We start from the raw sequence: 20,973 nt of genomic DNA, 5'->3' as shown, positions 1-20,973 counted from the left end.
GTGGCATTGGCACACTGTCAATCGCTCACTACCGCTGCCATCAAACAACATAAAACACACACAGGCAGAGGCTGGAGCTCATAAATTTCAGCAGGGCAAGATATTTTTTTGCGCATCGCCTTTATACAGCGTTGTATCCTAATTAATTTCTTCTCGCTTTTTTTTCTAAAACAAGAAACCTCCCAACTTTTTGTACATTTCATATTTTTTATAGTCACATTTGGACACCTTATGCCGCTGTATTTTTTTTAACAGTGTCAGTTGTCGCGGGAATCATTTGTGCACATTTATAGTTGGTAACACCTGCGAGATTTTTTTTTTAAATTTGTTTACACGTTTCCACATTGGATATTTTTTTTTTTTTTTTTTTTTGACGGTGCTTCATTCACTAGGAGGATTTGGACATTTTGGAAGAGGAATGCGCCGGGAATCCCATGAAGAGCGCTAATAAATGAGAGATCACCAAGGAGCGTTTCTGTCTATACCAGCCGTCAAATCCCAGAGAAAAGACAGATTGGCATGAGGAGCCGAGCGGGATACGATGGACCGTCAATTTTGACAAAGAAGTGTTAAGAAGAAGAAAGAAGATTTATGCATTTTTCTACAAACACATACGCGCGTTTTGGCACTTTGGACCGCGCGTAAAAAAAAAAGCGAGAGGACAGCGAGAACTTGGACACAAGATTTACGCTAAAACATCACCGCTATAGGCTTTTTTTTTTTTAATACGTGCTCTGTTATCGCTGAAGACCCACAGCCGTGCACCCTTCTTGTCTACGGCATATGTTATAACCGATTTCGTATATGAGTTTTTCAATTTGTGTGGCTCAGTGCACAGACTCTTTAGCGGCTACGATGGACGATCAAGCCCGGATCATGCAGTCGATCGGCGGTGTCAGTCTGGCTGGCCACTCGGTACAAGGAGGCATGGCACTGCCGCCTCCACATGGACACGATGGGACAGACGGAGACGGAAGAAAACAAGACATTGGTGACATTCTCCATCAAATAATGACCATAACTGATCAAAGTCTGGACGAGGCGCAAGCAAAGTTGGTTGATTTATATGTTTTATTAACTTCGCCCCTCCACCCCCCCTTCCCCCAAAACGCTGAACGCATCATTATTGAGATGTGGCCCGCTTAACTTAACTCCCCCATGCATAACAATAGGCTGGAGTGGCTTTAATGATAATCATGCACTGAGGTGTATTTACCGCCTTGCAAAGATTTAACAAAGGAAAAAGTTGTCACTGAGGGAACAGCAGCATTTTATTTAAACTGCTTGTGTGCCAACCTGAGTGAGCTTGTGTTGTTCAAAAAAGTTTGTGTGCACACATGTCCTGTAGTAAATGTTCATACAGTGCTGAAAATTGAAATTTATGTCAGTTGGCTTATTATATAAATTAGTCGTAATTTGGTGTTATATTTATTAAGGAACATTATATCAGTCAAATTAAACTAATGCTTTTACTTTGGTATTTTTAAACTCACATAGTAGCAAATTATAACTTTCGGGAGACGTGTGGGTTGGGACATTTGCAAGTCATGACAGTGAAAACTAATCTACTTAAATAATCTATTTACTTGTTAATATCTACCATGTGATTTATCAGTGAATTTATTTCAGTATTTTATTTTGTCTTATACTGAAACAGGAAACATGGACTGAACTGTCACAGAATGAAACCAGCACTCTTCAGCGTTCTCTGTGAAATCAAAGAAAAGACAGGTAAGATCCTTTTGTCAAAAATGTATATATTGTGACAAATATGAACTCAAAGAAAAACAATAGTGGAGCCTCGATACAAACGCACACAAACATTCTTACCTCCCAGTGATCCGGTGGCAGCCTGCATCCAGGTTACAGGGGGACCTCTGCCCAAATTCATCAATCACTTTTTTAAAAGAAATATGTCATTGTGCCACACAGAAACAGTCCTGTTGTCATAGCAATGGTAGATTATTTTTTCTCCCACTGTTTCTAAAGGAGCATCTTTTTCCAGCACTGGTTGCTTGGATTTAAACAGAAAGTGCGCTCCAGCTTTCACCCTCACTACCCTGGCACTGAACAGGATGGGGAAATCCCGTAGCATATGCTCTACATAGCTGAGATCACAATGAATTCATGCTTTATAAGCTGACAACAATTGCCATGTTTTTATTGTATGGAGACAGCCACCCTCTCAATCAATAATTGTATTCCAATTACATACAGACTCTTGTCTCACAAATGTGGGCAGATAATTGTGGCAAAATGCAAATAATAGAATCAACTTGTGGAAAATTATTGAAACATTTTATTGAAAGAAAAAATAATTTTGTTGTATATTGCACAGTTTTTTTTAATAAGCATCAAGTCTGATGTATGACCAGCATTGAAAACTTTCGCTGTGTGCGCACATAAGCACATATATGAGAGACAGCTGAAATTACAGCTTATGTTTTTGTGTTGCATTACTTTTCTTATAGCTCCAAGTGTGCTGTAGTGTAAAAAAAATTAAAAGTCCCCTTTGCACAGACAGATTTCTGTTTCTACACTTTTCCCACATTTTTTTGTGGGACATACCAAAACCAACATCCCTTTAAATTCTTAAATGAAATTGATGTAATTGATTTTTTAGAGATAGCAGCTTTTCACAGAGCTTGTTTATTTAGCTTCATATTTATGTGATTGTCCTGTTCTTGCAACTAGAAACAAAATGCTGTCAAACAGATGCTTCGTATATTTATAAACAGATGCTCATCACTTTTTATTTTCAATATGAGATATATATTTCTCAGTCAAAGAAAATATGAGAATATGAGGAAAACAATGCTGCAGGTTTGGTGTAATTTAGCAAACCTTGTTAGATTTGTGACCTTTGTGCAGTTTATGAGCAAATTGGCTTGGGAGAGATCATAAAAGTTTATGAACTTCCCCAACACAGGTGGCGTCCACAGGGGCAGGCAGAGGGTCCACAGTCTAGCCGAGGTGCTCTGCTCTGTGTGTGTGTGTGTGTGTGTGTGTGTGTGTGTGTGTGTGTGTGTGTGTGTGTATGTGTGTGTGTGTGTGTGTGTGTGTGTGTGTGTGCGCGCCTGTTCAGTTTAGACAATGAAAGAGACAGAGCGAGAAGAAGCATAGGATGTAGATCGCACATCACACAATATATGCTGGTTTTATTTGGCATGCAGTCATTGATTTGATGTGGAAGTGTTTTCTAGTACAGAAGCATTGCTGCATCAGTAGAATGTACTGTAGATATCGGTGGGGAAAAATATTAAAGTGGTGATTTTGTTTTAAAACTTACGTTTTATTTCATAAAATCACGTCCAGTTTCAGAGGTTTTTGCTTTACCAGTTTGTTTATCAAAACTTGTATGACGGCTCCGGTTTGAACGTTTCCAAACTAAGCTTTCAAGTTTAAATGGCTCAAAATCGTATGAGAAAAAATACCCCCAAATTTAAAAAAGTATATATATATATATATATATATATTATCATATACTGTGTGTGTGTGTGTGTATGCATGCACATGTTCTTGGGAATGAGCGTATGTGTGAGAAAGAGATGAGACAGAGGAGAAGAGGGAGAACAAGCGTGTGTGTGTGTGTGTGTGTGTGTGTGTGTGTGTGCGTGTGCATGGTTAACCTGTGGTTTAGAGTCACAGCCTCCCCCTCTTAGCCATTGACAGAGCTCAGCTGGTCTGGTGGCCTTGTTGACCGGCCTGTTTTTCCAGCACACAGTGAGCCTTTCACTGGCTCCTGTGGCACCGTTCACAGGGGCTTCCTTGGCCCTTTCATGTCCGTTCAGATGGCACAGGGGGCCGCTGTCTTTTTAGCCATGGGATCCCACCAGTTGGCTGAAAGTGACTTTTAATAATAAATTTGAAAGCGGTCCAACAATCATGGGTGTAATTACCGCGCGCATGTATCATGTTATCGAGACGTATTGTCTGGCGTGCGCATGAATGGCGAGTTCAGGCTTCATCTTCAAAGCTTGTAGTGTTTATGTTGAAAGTGTTGTTTTGTGATCAGCAGTGAGACAAAATCAAAGCAATGAGAAAACTTGATTTTCTTGTCGAGGTAAAGAAGTGCACTTTTTTTGGGGGGGTGTTTGGAAGTTTCTGGCACTCTACTAACTTGTTTTTGTAGAGCTGCAACATATTTCTGCATTGCTAATGCCCTAGAAGTATTAATTCACTTTGATATGCTAATTAGAGAGCATTATGCAAGAAATGAGATTAAGTGGCAGCATGAAGTCATTTGCCTGTCACTAAATTGAGTGTTTTTAGCAGGAGGGTTTTTTCCCCCCTCCAAAATTTTCTTGGTTTTGCATTTAGATAAGCTAAACGTTGAGATTCAGTTGGCGAGTTCTTTGTCCTTCAGTGTGTTTTTCTTTTGGAACATACTAAAGAAATGGCAATTAAAATGTTTTAGTCTCACGTTTCTAACAGTTCCAGGACAATGGATACATTCATGTACCTTTTTTCCCTGCAGGCTGCATGAGGAGACAATGAATGCATTGAGTGAAAATTGCCTGCGATTCAGATGAGTTTTGCAGTTATTCCTCTGCGCTGGGGTTTGTTTTATCCTGCTGGCTACTCCCTTGTCTTGCTCTCATGCTTGGAAGAGAGGCTCACAGCAGCAGCAGCAGCGGGAGCGGCAAGAATAACAAAGGTGAAAGATTACCTCCATATGGTATTTCTGACCAGGAAAAGAGAGGTTCTGTAGCAAGACTCCTCTTTGATGTGAGGTTTAATCAATAGAAAGAGATTACAGAAAACTATTACAGGCTAAATCACGGAGTGCCACAGAGAGGCTTAGCCCTCTCCACAGCTCTCTCAGCTGCATGGCGCTTCTTTTGGCTGCGTATTGACTTGTTGTTTTCCTGACCTTTGACTCATCAGGTTCAGAAACAGGGGGTCTGGAGAGGTAGGGGAGGGAGCGAGAGAGAGAGTGTGTGTGGCAGATTCAGCCTGATAAATGCTCCGATCCAGTGTTTAAAGCAGTGGATTAGGGAGGGACTACACTCACAGTCCGAGCCAATGTCGGCGTTTTGTTGCACACGTTTGATTTGGCTTCTGAGAGCGGCTGCTTTCATGTATGTTTATGGCTCTGTCCGCGTTATATGTAATGTTCAGCTAGGAAAGACTGTGTTAATTAAATACAGTTCAGGATGGGACTGTAATTAACCACATGCAAGGCCGACTAAAAGCATTACCTGGAGTAAATAGAGTTAGGACTGAGGAGGTAAGCATTTCTGAAATCTACAGGAAACATTAATTTCAATGTTCCCTGACAAAGTTAATGACCCCACTCATTCCAATTGGGTTGTTATTATTAATACAAATTTATTGTTATTATTATTAGAATTATTGCTATTGTTATTATTATTAGAATTATTTTTTTTAATTTTTTTATTATAGGAGCTGCAGATAAAATATTTTACAGTTACAAGCTTGGGAACATAAAAACACATTCTGTGTTATTTTTATATTTTTACCTTTTGGATTTTCTTCTCAGTGCTGAAAAAGCTCCAGTAAATGCATGACAGAGAACAGAAAGCTATTCAGCACGAGAGACAATTGACTTTGGCTGCTTTTTGTCTCAGAGAGCCCCAGTGATGCGGCTGCATTGACTAGATAGTGTTGTGCCGAATGGCTCGCGCACAGCTGGGTTCCTGACTGGCTCAATGGCAGGGCCACTAGTGCTTCCTCCTCTAAAGCACAAGGGGGACTGGGGAAGATGTGGCTATTATCTAAGTAGCTCCCAAATACCCTCCATTTCCCCATCAGCAAAGATGAAAAGAAGGAGAGCCAGACAAAGAGGAAAGGGAAGAAAAAAAAAAAAAAAACAAGAGTGTACACATCAGTTTCATTTGGAAGGGTAAATGCCTTTGTGCTGTGGAGATAGATGCCTCTGCACCGGTGCTGCCTGGTGTCTGCACGCACGGCTCCTCAAATCTGGTTTTTTGCACGATGATTCAGTGCTGTCCCTCCATCTGCACACACGAGCACCCATCTTGCAAACGTCTCCCTCGCTTCCCCCTCCATCGCTCGGAGCGCTTTCTGCGGGCTCCTGCGCGATCAACAGCTCATAATTGTTTTTTGCACATACGTTATGCAAATGAGTCTTTATGGCAACTGGCATAACAATTAGCATCCTCCAACAATATTTTAGTAGGTTAATTGCGAAATTTCTGAATTGTACATCTGAGTTGTTAATTAGGCATGACAGAGGTGGTGAAATAGTTATCTTCAGGCGGTGGCAGCCAGCAGAGGCTGCTTGGGATGCAAAAAGGAAGGATTGATTGAAATGAGTTTACAGCAGTAGGAGCGTGGCTTGTGGAGAGACTTTGCGTGGCCCTTTTTTCTGCTTTTTGAAAGCGTCTGTCTGTCGCTGAATGTAGGAATGTAAACCTGAAGCAGACAGGGAGAATCCAGTTCAAACTATGACCCCCTGTAGAAATAGATTAAACGTGAACGATACAACTTGTTGTCTTGTCGGCACAAGTTAGCGGGGATTTTTTTTTTTCATGCATCACTGAGGCTGCACTCTCTGTCAAAACAGTAAAAGACCTTTGACCTGCCAGGCGTAGTTAAACCAAATGTTCCTTTTTTTTAGGAGGTGCAATATGGGATTTCCATTGCTTTGAATTAAGTTATTGCCCAAAACTCACACTTTTAATGTTCTGAGTAAAATTGACAAAAAATAAATAGAATAATTAATTAAAAATTAAATTAGAAAAAATAATGATAAAATAATTTTAAAAAGTTGCTTCCCTAGTCATTTTTGGCACTAGAAAGAAAAATAAATAAAATGAACTCTTAATAGATAATAGAATAATGATAATTAGAAACAAATGTATTATTATTATGTTTTGGGGTTTTTTCATAGGGTAAATGTTAGGTTGCATATCAGCTTTGAGCTATAAGCTGTATTTATTAGAAGTTTTTTTTTTTTTTTTTAAAGATTTTTTTTTAACATGAACTTTTCCATGAGTCTCCTGTGTTATGATGTTCATTACTATGTCAACTGATGGCCGAGTGTATGTAATGCCACGGAGCTGGTTATTAGTGTAAAAAGGGTTAGAGTGAAAGACTGGTGCAAAGCAAGTCCTCTCTCAGTAATGACTCTGCTATTTATAGGTCCCTATTTCATTAGCTCTAGTGTTTCAGGGAAGAGTTTTCCTCATGGGACAGTAGACACCACCATGTTCATTTACTCTGTACACATTACATGTGGACAACTAAATGACCTATCATTTGTGAGTGCAAGAGCAGCGAAAACAATCCTGTCTTTGTCACTATTTCCCGCTTTTGCTCCAGTAACCTTTCCTCTATTTAATCTTTCTGACACATATACTGTTCTGTTTTTTGTAGGCAGTTAAATGCTTGTTTTTTGGACTTTTGTGTGTGTGGAGCTGTTACTCCAACAGGTGACGGATCTCTGTAGATGAAGTGATGAAGGAATAAGAGGCAGTAAATGTACACATTTTAAATCTCATTCGTAATATTTTGACACGGCGGCAGTCTGCAGTTTGTTACTCGACGAAAAACAGAATGACACATTGTTGTCACCTTTGCTTTTCTTTACACAAGATTGTTTTTTTTCTCCAAAAACAGGAGAAAAAAGGAGTCTTTTTCCTCATTTGCAAGCTTGAAAATGAAGCCCCTCTTCCCATTGTTCCATATGCCATTGTTCCACATGTTTCATACATTACAATGATATATTGAAGGCAGAAATGGGAAAAAGACTGCAATGCAATGAAATTTTAATCAGCGTCTTCTGCTGCTTTAATAAGGCAAATAATTCTTATTGGCTGCTGTGTTAAGATTTCTAATATTTAATTCATAACAAACCTTGCATTATTCTGCTTTAGCCCTAAGACAAGCTCCACTCTGCTGCCTGCCAAAAGGCAACTGTGAGGAAAAGAAGGATATAAAGGGAACTGCACACTGAGCGTTTTTATTATCAGTCGTGGCAAAATACTATCATGCTTTTTTTGATATTGTTTGTGCATTTAAATAGTATAATTTTGAATAATGGCCTTACTGATGACAGAGAGGCTTGACTGCTGCTGGAGATGAGTGCAAAACACCTGAAAAATTCCTGGCTTTGTAACTTTGGCAGCGGTCAGTAAAATATGACCATTTGCTCCCATTTTTTAAAAAAAATTTCTGAAGTCCTTGAAGTATATTCTTGTGTCTGAAGTAATGGAAAGATGGCGAGGGGCCAGCAGCTAGGTGCTGGCTCATGTTACAGTGAAACGGCGGGCCCTGTTTTCGTCTCTCGGTGAAATGGCTTAATTGGTGTCAGAGCCCCAGGGATAAAGGCCTCTTGCTCTGAAACACAGCCACACAGGCCCTGTCTTCCCTCAAACCAGGAGGAACGGGCCGGGCGTCTGCTGGTGAATGAGGACTAAGCCGTGGCATAACAATACCAAATGATGTTTGGGATGACAGAAATTAATATGCGCTTGCTCCCAGAAAGCTATGATTAATGACGGCGAGCAGGGGAATGCTGTCTCTCCTTTTTTTGCTCCTCTTTGATGGGGATTGAAAAGCAAAAAAAAAAAAAAAAAAAAAGGTTTCTCCTCTCTTTAGAAAGTGGAGGTCATCCAGAGTACATTACTGCTATTCTTCTCTTGCCTTTTCCTCAAGCAGGAGGCAGGAAGAGGGCCGAGCGGTTGTAATGAATTTTGGAATGATTCACTAACATTGGCAATCGGTGTATTGTCCACACATACCTGTGAGTTATTCCCAAATTACTCATAATTCAAACTGTAAGAATTAATAGCCTGAATATCACACTGACAACTACAGATACGTTTTTCATCCAGGATCACTTGAAGTGATACTAAAAAAGACGCAGCTCTAATTCTTTAAAAATCTGACATTGTCTTCTCTTCATATGGAATTTTACGTGCACGCATTGATTCGGAGCCAAACGTGTGAACAAAATGGTGGTGTGCTGTTGCCATGATAATGATCTGTATCTGTTGTGTCCTAGGAGGAGACACATGAATATTTAATTGTGTCTGCACGAGAGATCCCCAGACCCTTCTGTTCATTTCTTACTTTCTCTAATGTGTTTCCACCCTCCCAGGTACTTCCTCTCTTAGTAATGGAGAATTAAAGCGCACATTAAAATGATATAAATTGCAATGTGAGGGATTTCTAAGGACATTTGTCTCCGCACAATGCGCTCGGAAAATTCAAATGGCAAGTTTTGACAACGGACATTCTGCTGACACGGCGTATTTGCCTCACGTTGGCTCTTCAAATAAGCATTTCGTCTGTCAGAGTGATTGATATGTATTAAGCATGCCCTTTTTTTTTTTACATCTGGAAGATGATGTGGGTTGCAGGGATATGAGTTTTAAACAGTGAGTGAGTTCCCCCCTCATATTGATCTATTTGTGTTGCCGGAGTGGCAGGTGCTATACGAAGACTGTGTCAGCTTTGATTGTTTGTGTCAGTGATCCGAGCCGACACTGAGCTCTCTTACTGTTCGTCACTGCACTTGCTTCCTCTTGATGAATGGCAGCACTCTGCGCAGATCCTGGAAAAAACTCATGTCTACGCTGTCTCGCCGACCCCGTGAATCAGCATTGGTCTTCAGAGATTAGATTTCTTCGTGCCAAACTGTGGGACACACCTGCATTCTTTGCAGGAAATATCCCGAAGGTTGTTTTTGTTTTTGTTCTTTTAATGCAATTATGTAAAAAGCTTTCCACATGAATGTGAGCATCAGTTGTTGAGAGACAGGAGGTGTGGTTTCTCTCCTTCTCTAAATATTCAAGATAAGTTCTTAACCTGTGTGTATGTGTGTGTGTGTGTGTGTGTGTATGTGTGTATGTGTGATGGCAGGCCTACTAGGTTGTGGTGTGAAGGTGAGGTGCGTGATGCTCGGAGCCTCTGTAAGTATGCAGAGCACGGCGGGCCTCTCGTGGGTGCTGAAGGAGAGCATGGAGTGGCAGAGTTAATTTATTTAATGACTGAGCGTCTTATATCTCCCCAGCCCTGATTAGAATCCATGCTTGATGAGGGAAGCGATAGAGGGGTGTGCACTGCCCCTAGGCCCTAGCACGTACCTTCATGGTTTTCTTTCTCCAGTGCCTTTTTTCACCCTACCCCCAATCCACTGGGTTTAAAAAAAAAAGAAAAAGGGAAAAATGCACCAGCAAGTAGGATAATTTCCACTTCTGTCTGTTGCGAAATTTTGTGATCACGTCTGTACGTGTGATCATTTTGTTGCACATTGACAGGAAATGCAGCTCTGAGGCTGATTAAATGTGTGTGTTTTTGTGTGTGTGTGTGTGTGTGTGTGTGTGTGTGTGTGTGTGTGTGTGTGTGTGTGTGTGTGTGTGTGTGTGTGGCGTGCTCCGTGATAAAGACGAAGTGCTGTGGAGCTCTATGAACGTGGGAAAGCCAAACAGTGTGTCACTTTGGCAGCACGGGCTGTCAGCATTGGGGAGCTGCAGTTGTAAAAACCATGACCTTCCTCTTTGCCAGCATGTCTCTCGCAGAGCCAAAGCGCTGCCCTGTAGATCTGGGCTGGCTGTGGGAGGGAATACAAACACAGAGAAAGGACAGACAGTGGAAAAAACCAGTAAGAGCCATAATTGTGAAGAAGAAGGGGGGGGGGGCAGTGAGGGTGGTGGTGGTGGGGGGGCTGAAGTAATGAAATACTTCTTGGAGCTATCATGACTGAGAAGGTGAGGGAGGGAAAGCGAGAGGACCGACGAAGAGGGAGAAAATACTCCTCGGCTTCTAACATTTCCATGAGCCATCATCAGTAATGCCGCAGCAGCCTCACAAACCAGAAATTATTTCTTCAGGCGTCGCTGTCAAGTGTTATTCAAATAACACCAGCCTCACATTTGAATAACAGCCGACATTTTGAATTAATTAATCAGACAAGATAGTCTGGGCCTTTTCTCATTAGTCTACAGGTCAGGCTGGGGAAGATATATGCGCTGGTGATGATATACTTGTCTTTAATAGTGATTTATGGAGATTTTGGATTGTACTCGATTTGTCAAAGGGCCCGGTAGCAGAAAAATAGGACAGTGCATATTTCATTACCTAATCTCTGATACGTTCCACGATGCTAAAAGATACAATCCCCGTTGTTTAGATGCACAGGAAGCTCTTTTACGCTCACTCTTCTTGAGTGAAGAGGCGCACGCACACACACACTCGCTCTTGCACGCACGTACACACACATGTACACATTTAATCTCCTCTCATAGACCTCTCCCATTTTACTTTTCCTATGCAATTAAGCGAGGGCTGTAAATTATAACTGTGTCGTACTTTAATTATCATGGTGTAAAAATAGAGTTCCTGTCTTTGAGAGGATTTCATTAACTTACTCAATATTCCATGTCAGCTCAGAGAATCACAAGACTGCAGTGAGGTTTGTGCTCAACATCCTTTGATACAAGTCTGTTATTTATTTTGACCTTATATAAAAAAGTTTAAAAAAATAGTAAAGTAGGCATGTAATTATGTACTATATTTTTTCATGTTGCACCTCAGTATTGTATGTTTATTGGCTGGTGTGACATTTTATTTTGGGTTCATATAGGGTGGTGTGTGTGGTCATGGAGGTGTAAATGAAAATATGTATTTTTAAAAGTGTGCTAACAATGTAGTGTCACCTGGGTGTTATATATTAATGAACACATTCGGTTTACCAACACTCTTTTTTTATTTATTTTTTTTACATACACAGGTTTTAATTATCCAGTGTAGATATGCAGCACATGCATCTGTGAATTTGTGCAGGTAGTCCACAAATAGTCCAGGTGTGTGTGTGTGTGTGTGTGTGTGTGTGTGTGTGTGTGTGTGTGTGTGTGTGTGTGTGTGTGTGTGTGTGTGTGTGTGTGTGTGTGTGTTAACGTATGTGTGAGTGTGTGCACAAGTGTCAGGAAGCTACGAGCTGTTGCCATTCCGGTGAGCAGCCCACACAAAATGCACCAACACCAGTGTGACAAAACATTCAAATAAATTGCTGTCAGGCTGCCGAAACACCAAGTGCAGCGATTTTTATCTGACATGTGGAAGACCCAGACATGCAGTCCTGACAAGTAACGCCGGAGCACCTGTGAGAGACAGGCGATAAAAATCAGGATATGCCTGATCCTCGGCATAACAATACCTATCATTACTTGATATTATTACTCTTCTTTAAGAGAGAGCTCAAGATGGAAAGATAGTGCGCACGTGTTCTTTAAGTCTTGGATAATAAATGATCTCAGGTCGTCATTTGCATAGGTGCACCTAAAATGTACACTGAAATTGAATTATGCAGTCTGATGGCACATCAACAAGTACTGAATGGGCTTTTCTAGAATTGTTTATTACTCAAACTGCCATGTTTATTTTTTTCAAACTCATTGCTAACAAATTCCAAGGTTAGGACATTTATTTATTCTAGTCCAGCATCATTGTTCGCACGTGTATTATTTGGAGAACACGATCAGATTCATGTGAACAATAACTGTAGGATTTTTTTTTTATTAAATGGCATAACTTTTATTTTTTATTTTTTTACACCATTAAAAAAGCTGCAAATTTTAAATGATAAATCCCACTTTGTAGTCCTCTGCAGTTTAAGTAGAATTTAGTCCAAATTTGATACAACTGATGACACTGACTTTGTTTTACTTCTAAAAGCAGCACGGAGGCACGAATAAATACTAAGGGAGCCTGAGTTGCTTCACTTGTTTTCATTGAGTCTACAAAATTGACTCAGTAATTCTTAAATCCAATTGAGAAGCGTAAAAAAAAAAAAATGCTTTTCAGAACCTCGTAGACAAAGGACTCACTGTGGAATGCGCCATCCATTCTCTACTGTATTGTTATTTTCTCCCTTATAGGTTACTAATGAGGAATCGGCCCTCATTATGATTTTAAGGATGAGAGAGGAAAGCTTTTAATTAATGATATGTAAATGGTTCTGAATTGATTATGTTAGAATATCAAGAGAGATGGGTAGAAGCTGTGGTGTAATATATTTTAATTAAGAATTAATTAAAAATGATGGCAATTTTATAGAGGCTCACAGAAAATAGAAGAATTTATTCTCTGTCACAAGTAAATCAGCCCTTGATTAAATAAACAGACACATGCTGTATTCATTGAAGAGTTATGCTTATACTTTGCCAGGAAGAATTATCCAGATTATTTATAAAAAAATTTTTTTTAAAAAAAAAAAGATCAGTGCGGTATGTCAGTGGTCGACCACAAGCTGGGTTCTCTGGGGTTAATGGTGATTTATCTCATTCCTAATTCATGAGATCCTCCTGGTCTGTGTTAGGTGGATCAATAAAGCTGTGTTTCCTTTTTGAATTCAGTGTCTACAATTAGATTTGCAACGTGGAACACAATTATAAGTAAGACATGAATGCGTGTTTTTATCACTTGTGGCAAGTGAATGTGCCCCCCCCACCCCACCCCCAAACGATATCAATCTGCTTATGAGGTAAAAAGATTTGTGTGAAAAAGATGAGTTGTGACTCGACGTGGACCCTAGTTAACCTTTTTAATTGCTATCTGCTTTCTTTCATTCATTCTTCAGGGCGGAGGAAAACACAAGACGTTAGCTGCATTAACGGCGCGCGCCACTATTAAAGGGAAAGAGGTCTTTGTTTTCTGCTAACGGTGGCATGCATGCTCTGTGCTAAACTCTGGGATCAATGGCAGAGAGGCTGCTATCACAGCACTCGGAGCAGGCGTAGCTCAGGGGGGAGGGAAGGGGGGGGGGGGTCCCTGGTGGTTCATTTTGATTGGAGCGCGGAGTTTTGTGTTGAAAGGCGAGGGAGAGACAGGCTGTTGGAAGCAAATCCCCCTGGATCAGTTAGAGCTTTGCAACAAAAACACCTTGATATTCCTGGGAACATTTGCTTAGGAAAAAGAATGAATTTAAATAAACGGGCAACGAGAGAATGAAATGATCTAAAGCATTTCTGAAGGTTTGTGTGTTCAGAGAGAGCATGTGTATCTCCAGCTTAGAATTAATTTAGAAACTACATTTCAAATCAGAGGAAATCGCTGCAGTGTTGTAAAAAGGGAATATCTGTATTTTGTCAATATGTTGTTCCACATTCCTAAAGAGCTTTTTAAATGAATAAAGATATATGTTAGAGGACGGTGTGATTATACTATAGAGTGAGGAGCAGACAGAGGCAGTCTGGAGCTTTTATGAGCTAACCAATCTGTTATGGGCGGCAGGGAGGATGTGCTGCTTGAGATGGAGGGTGTGTTGAATGGATTATTAGTCCGAGTCCCCCCATCTCAGGTCACATGTAAAGCCTTAAAGGCATCATAAACAGTCACACGTGCACACACACATCAAATGTCTGTGAGCGCACACACCCACATGCACGATGTGCAGAGGGACGCACGTTCAGGAAAAAACACGCAGGGGCACAGACGTGTGCATGCATGCATATATACAGTGCATGCACGCCAATGGCTGGCAGAGCATCTTGTTTTTGACACCTGCAACTAGTTGCAATACATCACTGTCAGGATCGCTTTCTCCACCTATCCGCATTTGTGCGTTAGTTATCCGCGGAGGCCTTCGTCAAAAAGTTGAGCAGTCTTGACACCAGCTCCCTAGTGAGAACAGAAAAGGTGAAGTTGTGCTGGGAGGTGCCACGGCGGGTGTCATCGCCAGGCTGTACTCTCTCCACCCAACAGCATCCTAACGACAACTGAAGAGAGAAATGACGCTTTAACGTACAAATATCATGCCATAATTAATTCTGGTATTGACACGTGAAGAGAAATTCTGAAAAGGAAAATATCTTGTTGCTTGTATTTATCATGAGTCAGAATCTGTGCGTGTGCCATGTTTATGAAGTGAAGGCTGAGGGATGACGTAATAAAAAGCCAGGTTGAGGTTTATTTTGGATCGGGCCTCTTGCAGCGAGTGTACGTGCTCGTGTAATTGACAGTGAGTGTAGCTTCTGAGAGGGAAGTGAGGGCACGGCGCCTCCTGTGTGAGCTCACTGTGGAGACGAGGAGAGTCTGCCAGTGGCACTACTAGTGGTGAGCACCAACAGCTCCGGCCACGACAGAGAGGAGGTGGGGAGTAAAGCGGGGGTTGAGGGGGAGGAGGGGGGGTCAGCGTCTGAACTGGCTGATGGGAGCCAGAACATGAAACAATGCCGGGGGAACGTCTGGTGGGTTCGCTGCACAGAATTACAAGCGAGGGAGCAGGCCTGCTGAGGCAATTACAGCTTAATGGGGTCATTTGGAAGGCAATTGCCAGGGGTTAATGTAGTATGGAGAGATGAGGTGAGATTGAAGTGAAATTTTTGGCTAGAAAATGTGTTCAAATGAAAAGGGAGCAGGCAGACAAGTTGTGCACTGATGGGGTGGGAGGTTGATTGGGGGAACTGGAATGCAGGCTTTCGCTGCCACACAGATAGACGCGAGGCCTGGTCGCTCTCTCGTGTGGACTCCGGTGCAGGCAAACGCACATGAGCATGTCCACACAGGTGCTTTCCATTTCTTAAGCCTAGCCTGTGCTCACTTTTCTGGCCTCTACTTGCTACCTAAACCATGAGCAAGAGCTCCACTGTTCTACTTCTACTCACAGACATACCTAGCGGTAGATTTTTCTTTGTCTTGAATTACCTGTGATATCATTTCCTGTGTTGGGAACGCTATCCAGCAGGACACAAAATAGAATGCAAAACTGTTTCGAAGCAATACAGAGAAAGATATGTCGGAGACACTGCAAGAGGCACCTTAGAGAACGAGGATAAAAAGGATCATTATGCGCTGTTACGTTAGCCAGTTCATTACCTTAATTGCCCAACATAATCCGGTGTTGGAAGGGTGCACTGGAGCTTTGGGAAGGAGTCTTTGCCAGGACCTCCTAGCCCAGGTCTCATCTCCCTGATCCCCTGATCTGTTGCAAGCAAGGCCGATCGCGCTAAACTTTGATCAAAGCCAAACTTATTTAAGGTCAGCCATGTGAAATCCCCTGGGAGCCGCCGTGTTCGCCGAAGCGGACTGCAGTATAGGAAGTAGTACAGCACTGTGCCTTGCTGCTGCTGCCTGTGACCGTGCTGGATCACTGGACAGCAATAGCATTATCATCAGCCCTTTCAAGTCTTCAGCATTTTTTCGCGATTATGCCCAACAGTGGAACTTAACATCATCCATGGGTGGAGATTCCTTGAGAGTTTGCTCTCTCTCTCTCTCTCTCTCTCTCTCTCGTACCCTTCTCTGTCTGTCTCCCTCTCTCACTTTCTGTCATCTCTGTGAAGTCTATGCTTCCCCCCTCCTCCGTCTCCCCTTCCCCTCTACACAGGGTTTTGGCCAAGAGCCGGCCACTTCACTGAGGCAGATTTTCCCAGGCTCCCCAAAGGCTATTTTACCAGGATTCCCATTAGGTTTTTACCCATTACCAATGTTCCAAATCATTTACAGAAGAATCTATTTACTTTATGTGGTAATGGATTCATTTGACATGGCTTGCTCCGAAGAAACTCAGCATTTAACATGCACTCTCCCCCAATTGAATCTTTTACTGTATTTTCTACGTTTGGTTTATTTTTATCTGTTACAGCAGCGATTGTCTCGTATATGCCTTTGAATCCTCCCCCACACTATGCTTTCCATCACAGGGCAATATTGCACAATGTAGAGGTGGTGGAGCATTGTGTCAGCGCTGCAGGAAAAACAAGTATGATGCAACTCTGTTGTCATTTAAGAGTGACAAATAGACAGTGGCAGACCATCAGAAAGGGGGAGAGAGTGGAATGGTGTCGCTGACAAACTGTTATGACCTTTGGGTCCTTTGGCCTCCAGAGTGCACGGCACATACAGTGTTTACCTCAGGTCAGCAGTGGCATGAACATGCTGGCTCCACGTGGAGAGAAACCCGCACTTTTGCACTCATCACATTTGAATCATCAAAATCAATAATCAGTCCGATAACCTTCACTTAAATTGGAAGCATGTCTCTGGATAACAAAAAAACAGGGGGAATGCACCGTCTGGTGTATTTAAACATCTAAAAATGCTATTAGTCGGTCATTCTAAATCATACTTAATTCACAAACGGTCCATAAAGCAAAGCAACAGCAAAAGAGAGGCATAGCGCCTAAAGCTACTGCGCACTTCCCCTGCCTCTATTCCATGTCACCAAAGCATCCCATCAAAGCCTGCCTCCTTCCTGTTGTAAGGTAGGAAAAAAAAATCAATGCCGCAATCTTTTCTTTTTGCCTCCTCCAATCCGTAATTGAAATGGAAAATCAAATGAACGGCAAGCAGATAATTGTTTTATCAATATTCCCTGCCTGCCCTACAAGGGTCAGTGCAGAATGATCATGAGTCGGGGATATGACGAGGACAAAATGTGAAATTGAACAGCTAGGAGGCAATAAATCAGCCCTGACAACTAAGAGTGACCAGCATGTAGCTGCAGCAGGCAGCTCTCCCTTCAGAATTTGTCCTAAAGCTGTCTACACTAAATGGGGAATATTCATCTCATTATTGCTGCACTTAATATTGCTATCAAATATTATTCTTAGAGTCCAGACGGGAAGTCAAGGTCACTGGTGCTATTATTGTTGTCATTGTTAGTGTGTGATATTGGGAGTATAATAGAGGGCAAAGCCATATGGTCTGCAAAGCTTATGAAGACGCAAAGAATAAATTTAGTCATTTGTGAGAGTTTAGGAAAGAAGTGGTTTGCTGTGTGGTTTCCTTTTGACATGTCCATTACTATCACTGCAGCTTATGAATAGGAATGAGATTTTGAAAACCAACAGAAATGTTACAAAAACACACAGCACCAGTTGCAACATTGCTTTCATTATCAATAATACCATTACCTGATAGTTAAACTGCCATGTTCTGATGTTTGCTAGTTTATGCAATTATCAGGTTTCACTGTCAAACTAGAGCTGGGCAATACGGAGAAAATCATTTATTGCAATATTTTTGACCAAATACGTCAGTATTGATATTGTAACGGCATTAGAGGGTTGACAGTTGATGCATTCACAAAGCATTTCCGCAAGGTTTTTGATATATAATCATTAGATATGTAGATATAATGAATACATGGGTAAAGGTAAATAGTAGAACATCCTGAACAGTCTGGTGAGTTCAGAAATTCACATCATTTTACTGTAATGCAGCCTTTAAAACCAGAAAAAAACAACACTTATGATTGTGTCACATCACATTATCGATAAAATATTCATATATTGCCCAGCCCCATGTCAAACTGTCAATAATTGCAGTATTGTGTGTAAACTTGAGGCAGAAAATAAGAATGAATAGACTTAGATATAATAGATAAATAAATGACTGATAATATGTATGCTTACTGTAAACAAATAACATTTGATAATCAACAAATGTTCCTCTGAGCTCTGTAATCTAAATTCCTACAGATATTGAGACAATGATGTGGTGCAGCAACTACTGATTTTTTTTCATTATCTGTTAATGTCAGAAATAGTGGTAACTGTCTAAATATATTAATTTACTGGGGTATGGGACAAAGAAAGGCATCAAATCATCATAGTTTACAAGCTGAAGTGAGGTTTGTTTGGCAGTTATGCATAAAAAATGAGCAAAATGATTAATTAGCTATAAAAATATTTGCCTTTTTTTGTCAGTCAATTTTTCAATGAATAACTATTTGTTTCCACTCTGCAATAATGCACTCCAGCTTATTTGCCTTATATGTCTTTAAATAAACCCATCGTGCCAGCTTTCTAAGTCTTGCAAAAACTGCAGATAAAACTGTTGCCAGAAAATCGACATCCTAAATCATGTGACGTCCCTTCCCATCTGGCTCATCCAGTTGCAAGGCATTGACAAAAATATGAAATTGATTTGGTTGAAGGGTGTTAAAGAGCCGACAGGAGAATGTCACAAACAATGAATGGTCACAGCTTGGAGGAAAATCAATGACAGAGGTTGAAGCCAGTCTAGAGTGCTACTTGGCAGCGTTGCACTCTTCCTGGAAAAGAGCTGTCTTCTGGCCTTGGTTGTCTGATCAAAAGGAGGACTTGATAGGTTTAATGAAGGAGGGTACAACTGACAACTGAAATACAGACATTGCAGCAAAGATTGTTTGACTTCTGCGTAGGTGGCAGCTACATGCGCTCATTTTTAATTTGTTGCTGTGACTTTCTATGTCCATATTTCATATGCATGCAGGACTGTAATGCACAATCACTGACTAAGTGTACATACACAAAATATTTCAGTTTTTGCCCTCGTAACGAAACACACAATATTCTTACTAAGCAGTTCCACATGGCTAATGAAAATTAATATTCCCCTGATATTTTGGCTGTGAATTCTCCGATAAACATGCCCTAACATGTTGTCTGTGAAGTCAAAATATGAACAGTGTAGCAGATGTTGCTTGTGCCAGAAGTTTCCCGCCTTGTTCAACTGTGGGAACACAACCTCTGTCTGTAATTCCCTCAACCGCCCTCTTGAAAAGGTCAGCATTATGATATCCAAAAACATGTCAATGTCCAGATCTTTCATAATGTTTAAAAGTAGTTTTGTTTCCACTTTTGACCAGAAATGTAGGCTTTTCTTGTGGACATGCATGTCTACCCCAGCTTTGCAAACTGTTGGTGAGTTGGTCTGTGCACAGTGTATCCATGACAACGCACAGAGCTGCCCGTAAACAGAAAAGACACCATATATTGCAAACTGCAGTAAAAACCCTATTTGAGACAAGTATTGTGAATACGCTGAATATATAATAAAATAAAAAGTAAATAAATAAAATAACAACAAATAATACTGCTAACTTGACTAATACGGGCATATCCACATGTCTTCATCGGGGAATTCCAAAATAAGGATATGGCTTAATTTGGAATATCTAAACAGAAAATGTTGTTTACATGAAACCAATTCAGAATATTGTCATGTTATGAATAGGCTGGTGAAATATTAATGTGCATGTAAACGTAGTCACAGTGACTCCCTGGTAGCTCAGAGGACAATACATGTCACCCCTTAAATCCTATATGTACTGTAATGTGTACACATAATTATAGTGTTTGCAGTACACTTTTACATTGTGGAGCTCCATAAATTATACTGAGCTAGAGTCAACGGGTGAGAAAAATGTCTGTATTTTACACAAGTTATGTTAATTTTAGTGTGTAGATTATGATCCTTGGAAGGAGAGAAAAAATGAATTGGCAGAGTGTCTTTCAAGTGGACAAAGTGATGAAAATCCCCCCTACTTTGTTGGGATTGCAGTTGTAAGCTTTGCACCATATGCTACTTTCCTCTTTAGCTGGGATTATGCCATCATTATTGCTGATAAAAGCTGTTTACTGCCTTGGCTCCAAATCGATGCTCGGGGCGCTCTGAAACTGGCATTCCCTCTCCAGAAGAGTTCATTCCATGCCAGCTGCTCAGGATTCAACCCCCTTTGTTTAAGATTTCACAGTTTTTGTAATGTTTATTTTCTGTTTAGTTTCTACCCCCCTTTCCCCTCACACACGAGGTTTTTCTTGCATTAGCATATGTTTGCAACAATTTGACATTTACATTTGATTTGCTTACAGCAGACTGAAGGTGTCTGAGGCATGACTATACAATACTCTTGGAGCTACAGTGCTAGTTAACACAGCACAGACTGTAAAATACAAAAAAAATGAGGCCTGTTTTGAGGGGATGTTTTCTGTACCAAAATGCAATCATGGCATTGAAAAGGCTCTGACTTCAGAGCAGTAACCTAAAGACTCCCTACTCACACTGTTACCAATCAATGGCATAATCAGTCAATGCAGATTCAGCCCGACAGCTGTGTTAAGATAACAACTGGTTCTCATGACTATAGCGGCCCCAATGACCTTGTGTGCCTCAAATTAATAATGTAAAATCAACACAAGACAACCACCCCCCTGGTTCCCACGCAGACAATGATGAACTACCTTTTCGCCTTACCATCAAAGGCCACTCAGACTA

The 20,973-nt window shown here is 41.0% G+C and overlaps 1 protein-coding gene across 6 annotated transcripts in view; it reads left to right on the top strand.

Annotated features, from left to right (window-relative positions):
* Positions 1-360: 360 nt before the first annotated feature.
* pbx3b (pre-B-cell leukemia homeobox 3b) overlaps positions 361-20,973 on the top strand; it is a 62,356-nt gene continuing 41,743 nt past the window's right edge. For all 6 annotated transcript variants that reach the window (XM_042488715.1, XM_042488713.1, XM_042488714.1 and 3 more), the window contains exons 1-2: positions 361-1,052; positions 1,658-1,731. In XM_042488715.1, the coding sequence (XP_042344649.1) occupies positions 805-1,052; positions 1,658-1,731 (322 nt within the window). In that variant the 5' untranslated portion in view covers positions 361-804. The remainder of the gene's footprint in view (positions 1,053-1,657; positions 1,732-20,973) is intronic.

This window comes from Plectropomus leopardus, chromosome 6 (assembly GCF_008729295.1).
Source record: "Plectropomus leopardus isolate mb chromosome 6, YSFRI_Pleo_2.0, whole genome shotgun sequence".
NCBI classification, from domain to species: Eukaryota; Metazoa; Chordata; class Actinopteri; order Perciformes; family Serranidae; genus Plectropomus; species Plectropomus leopardus.
This window is presented reverse-complemented; position numbering and strand designations above follow the sequence as displayed.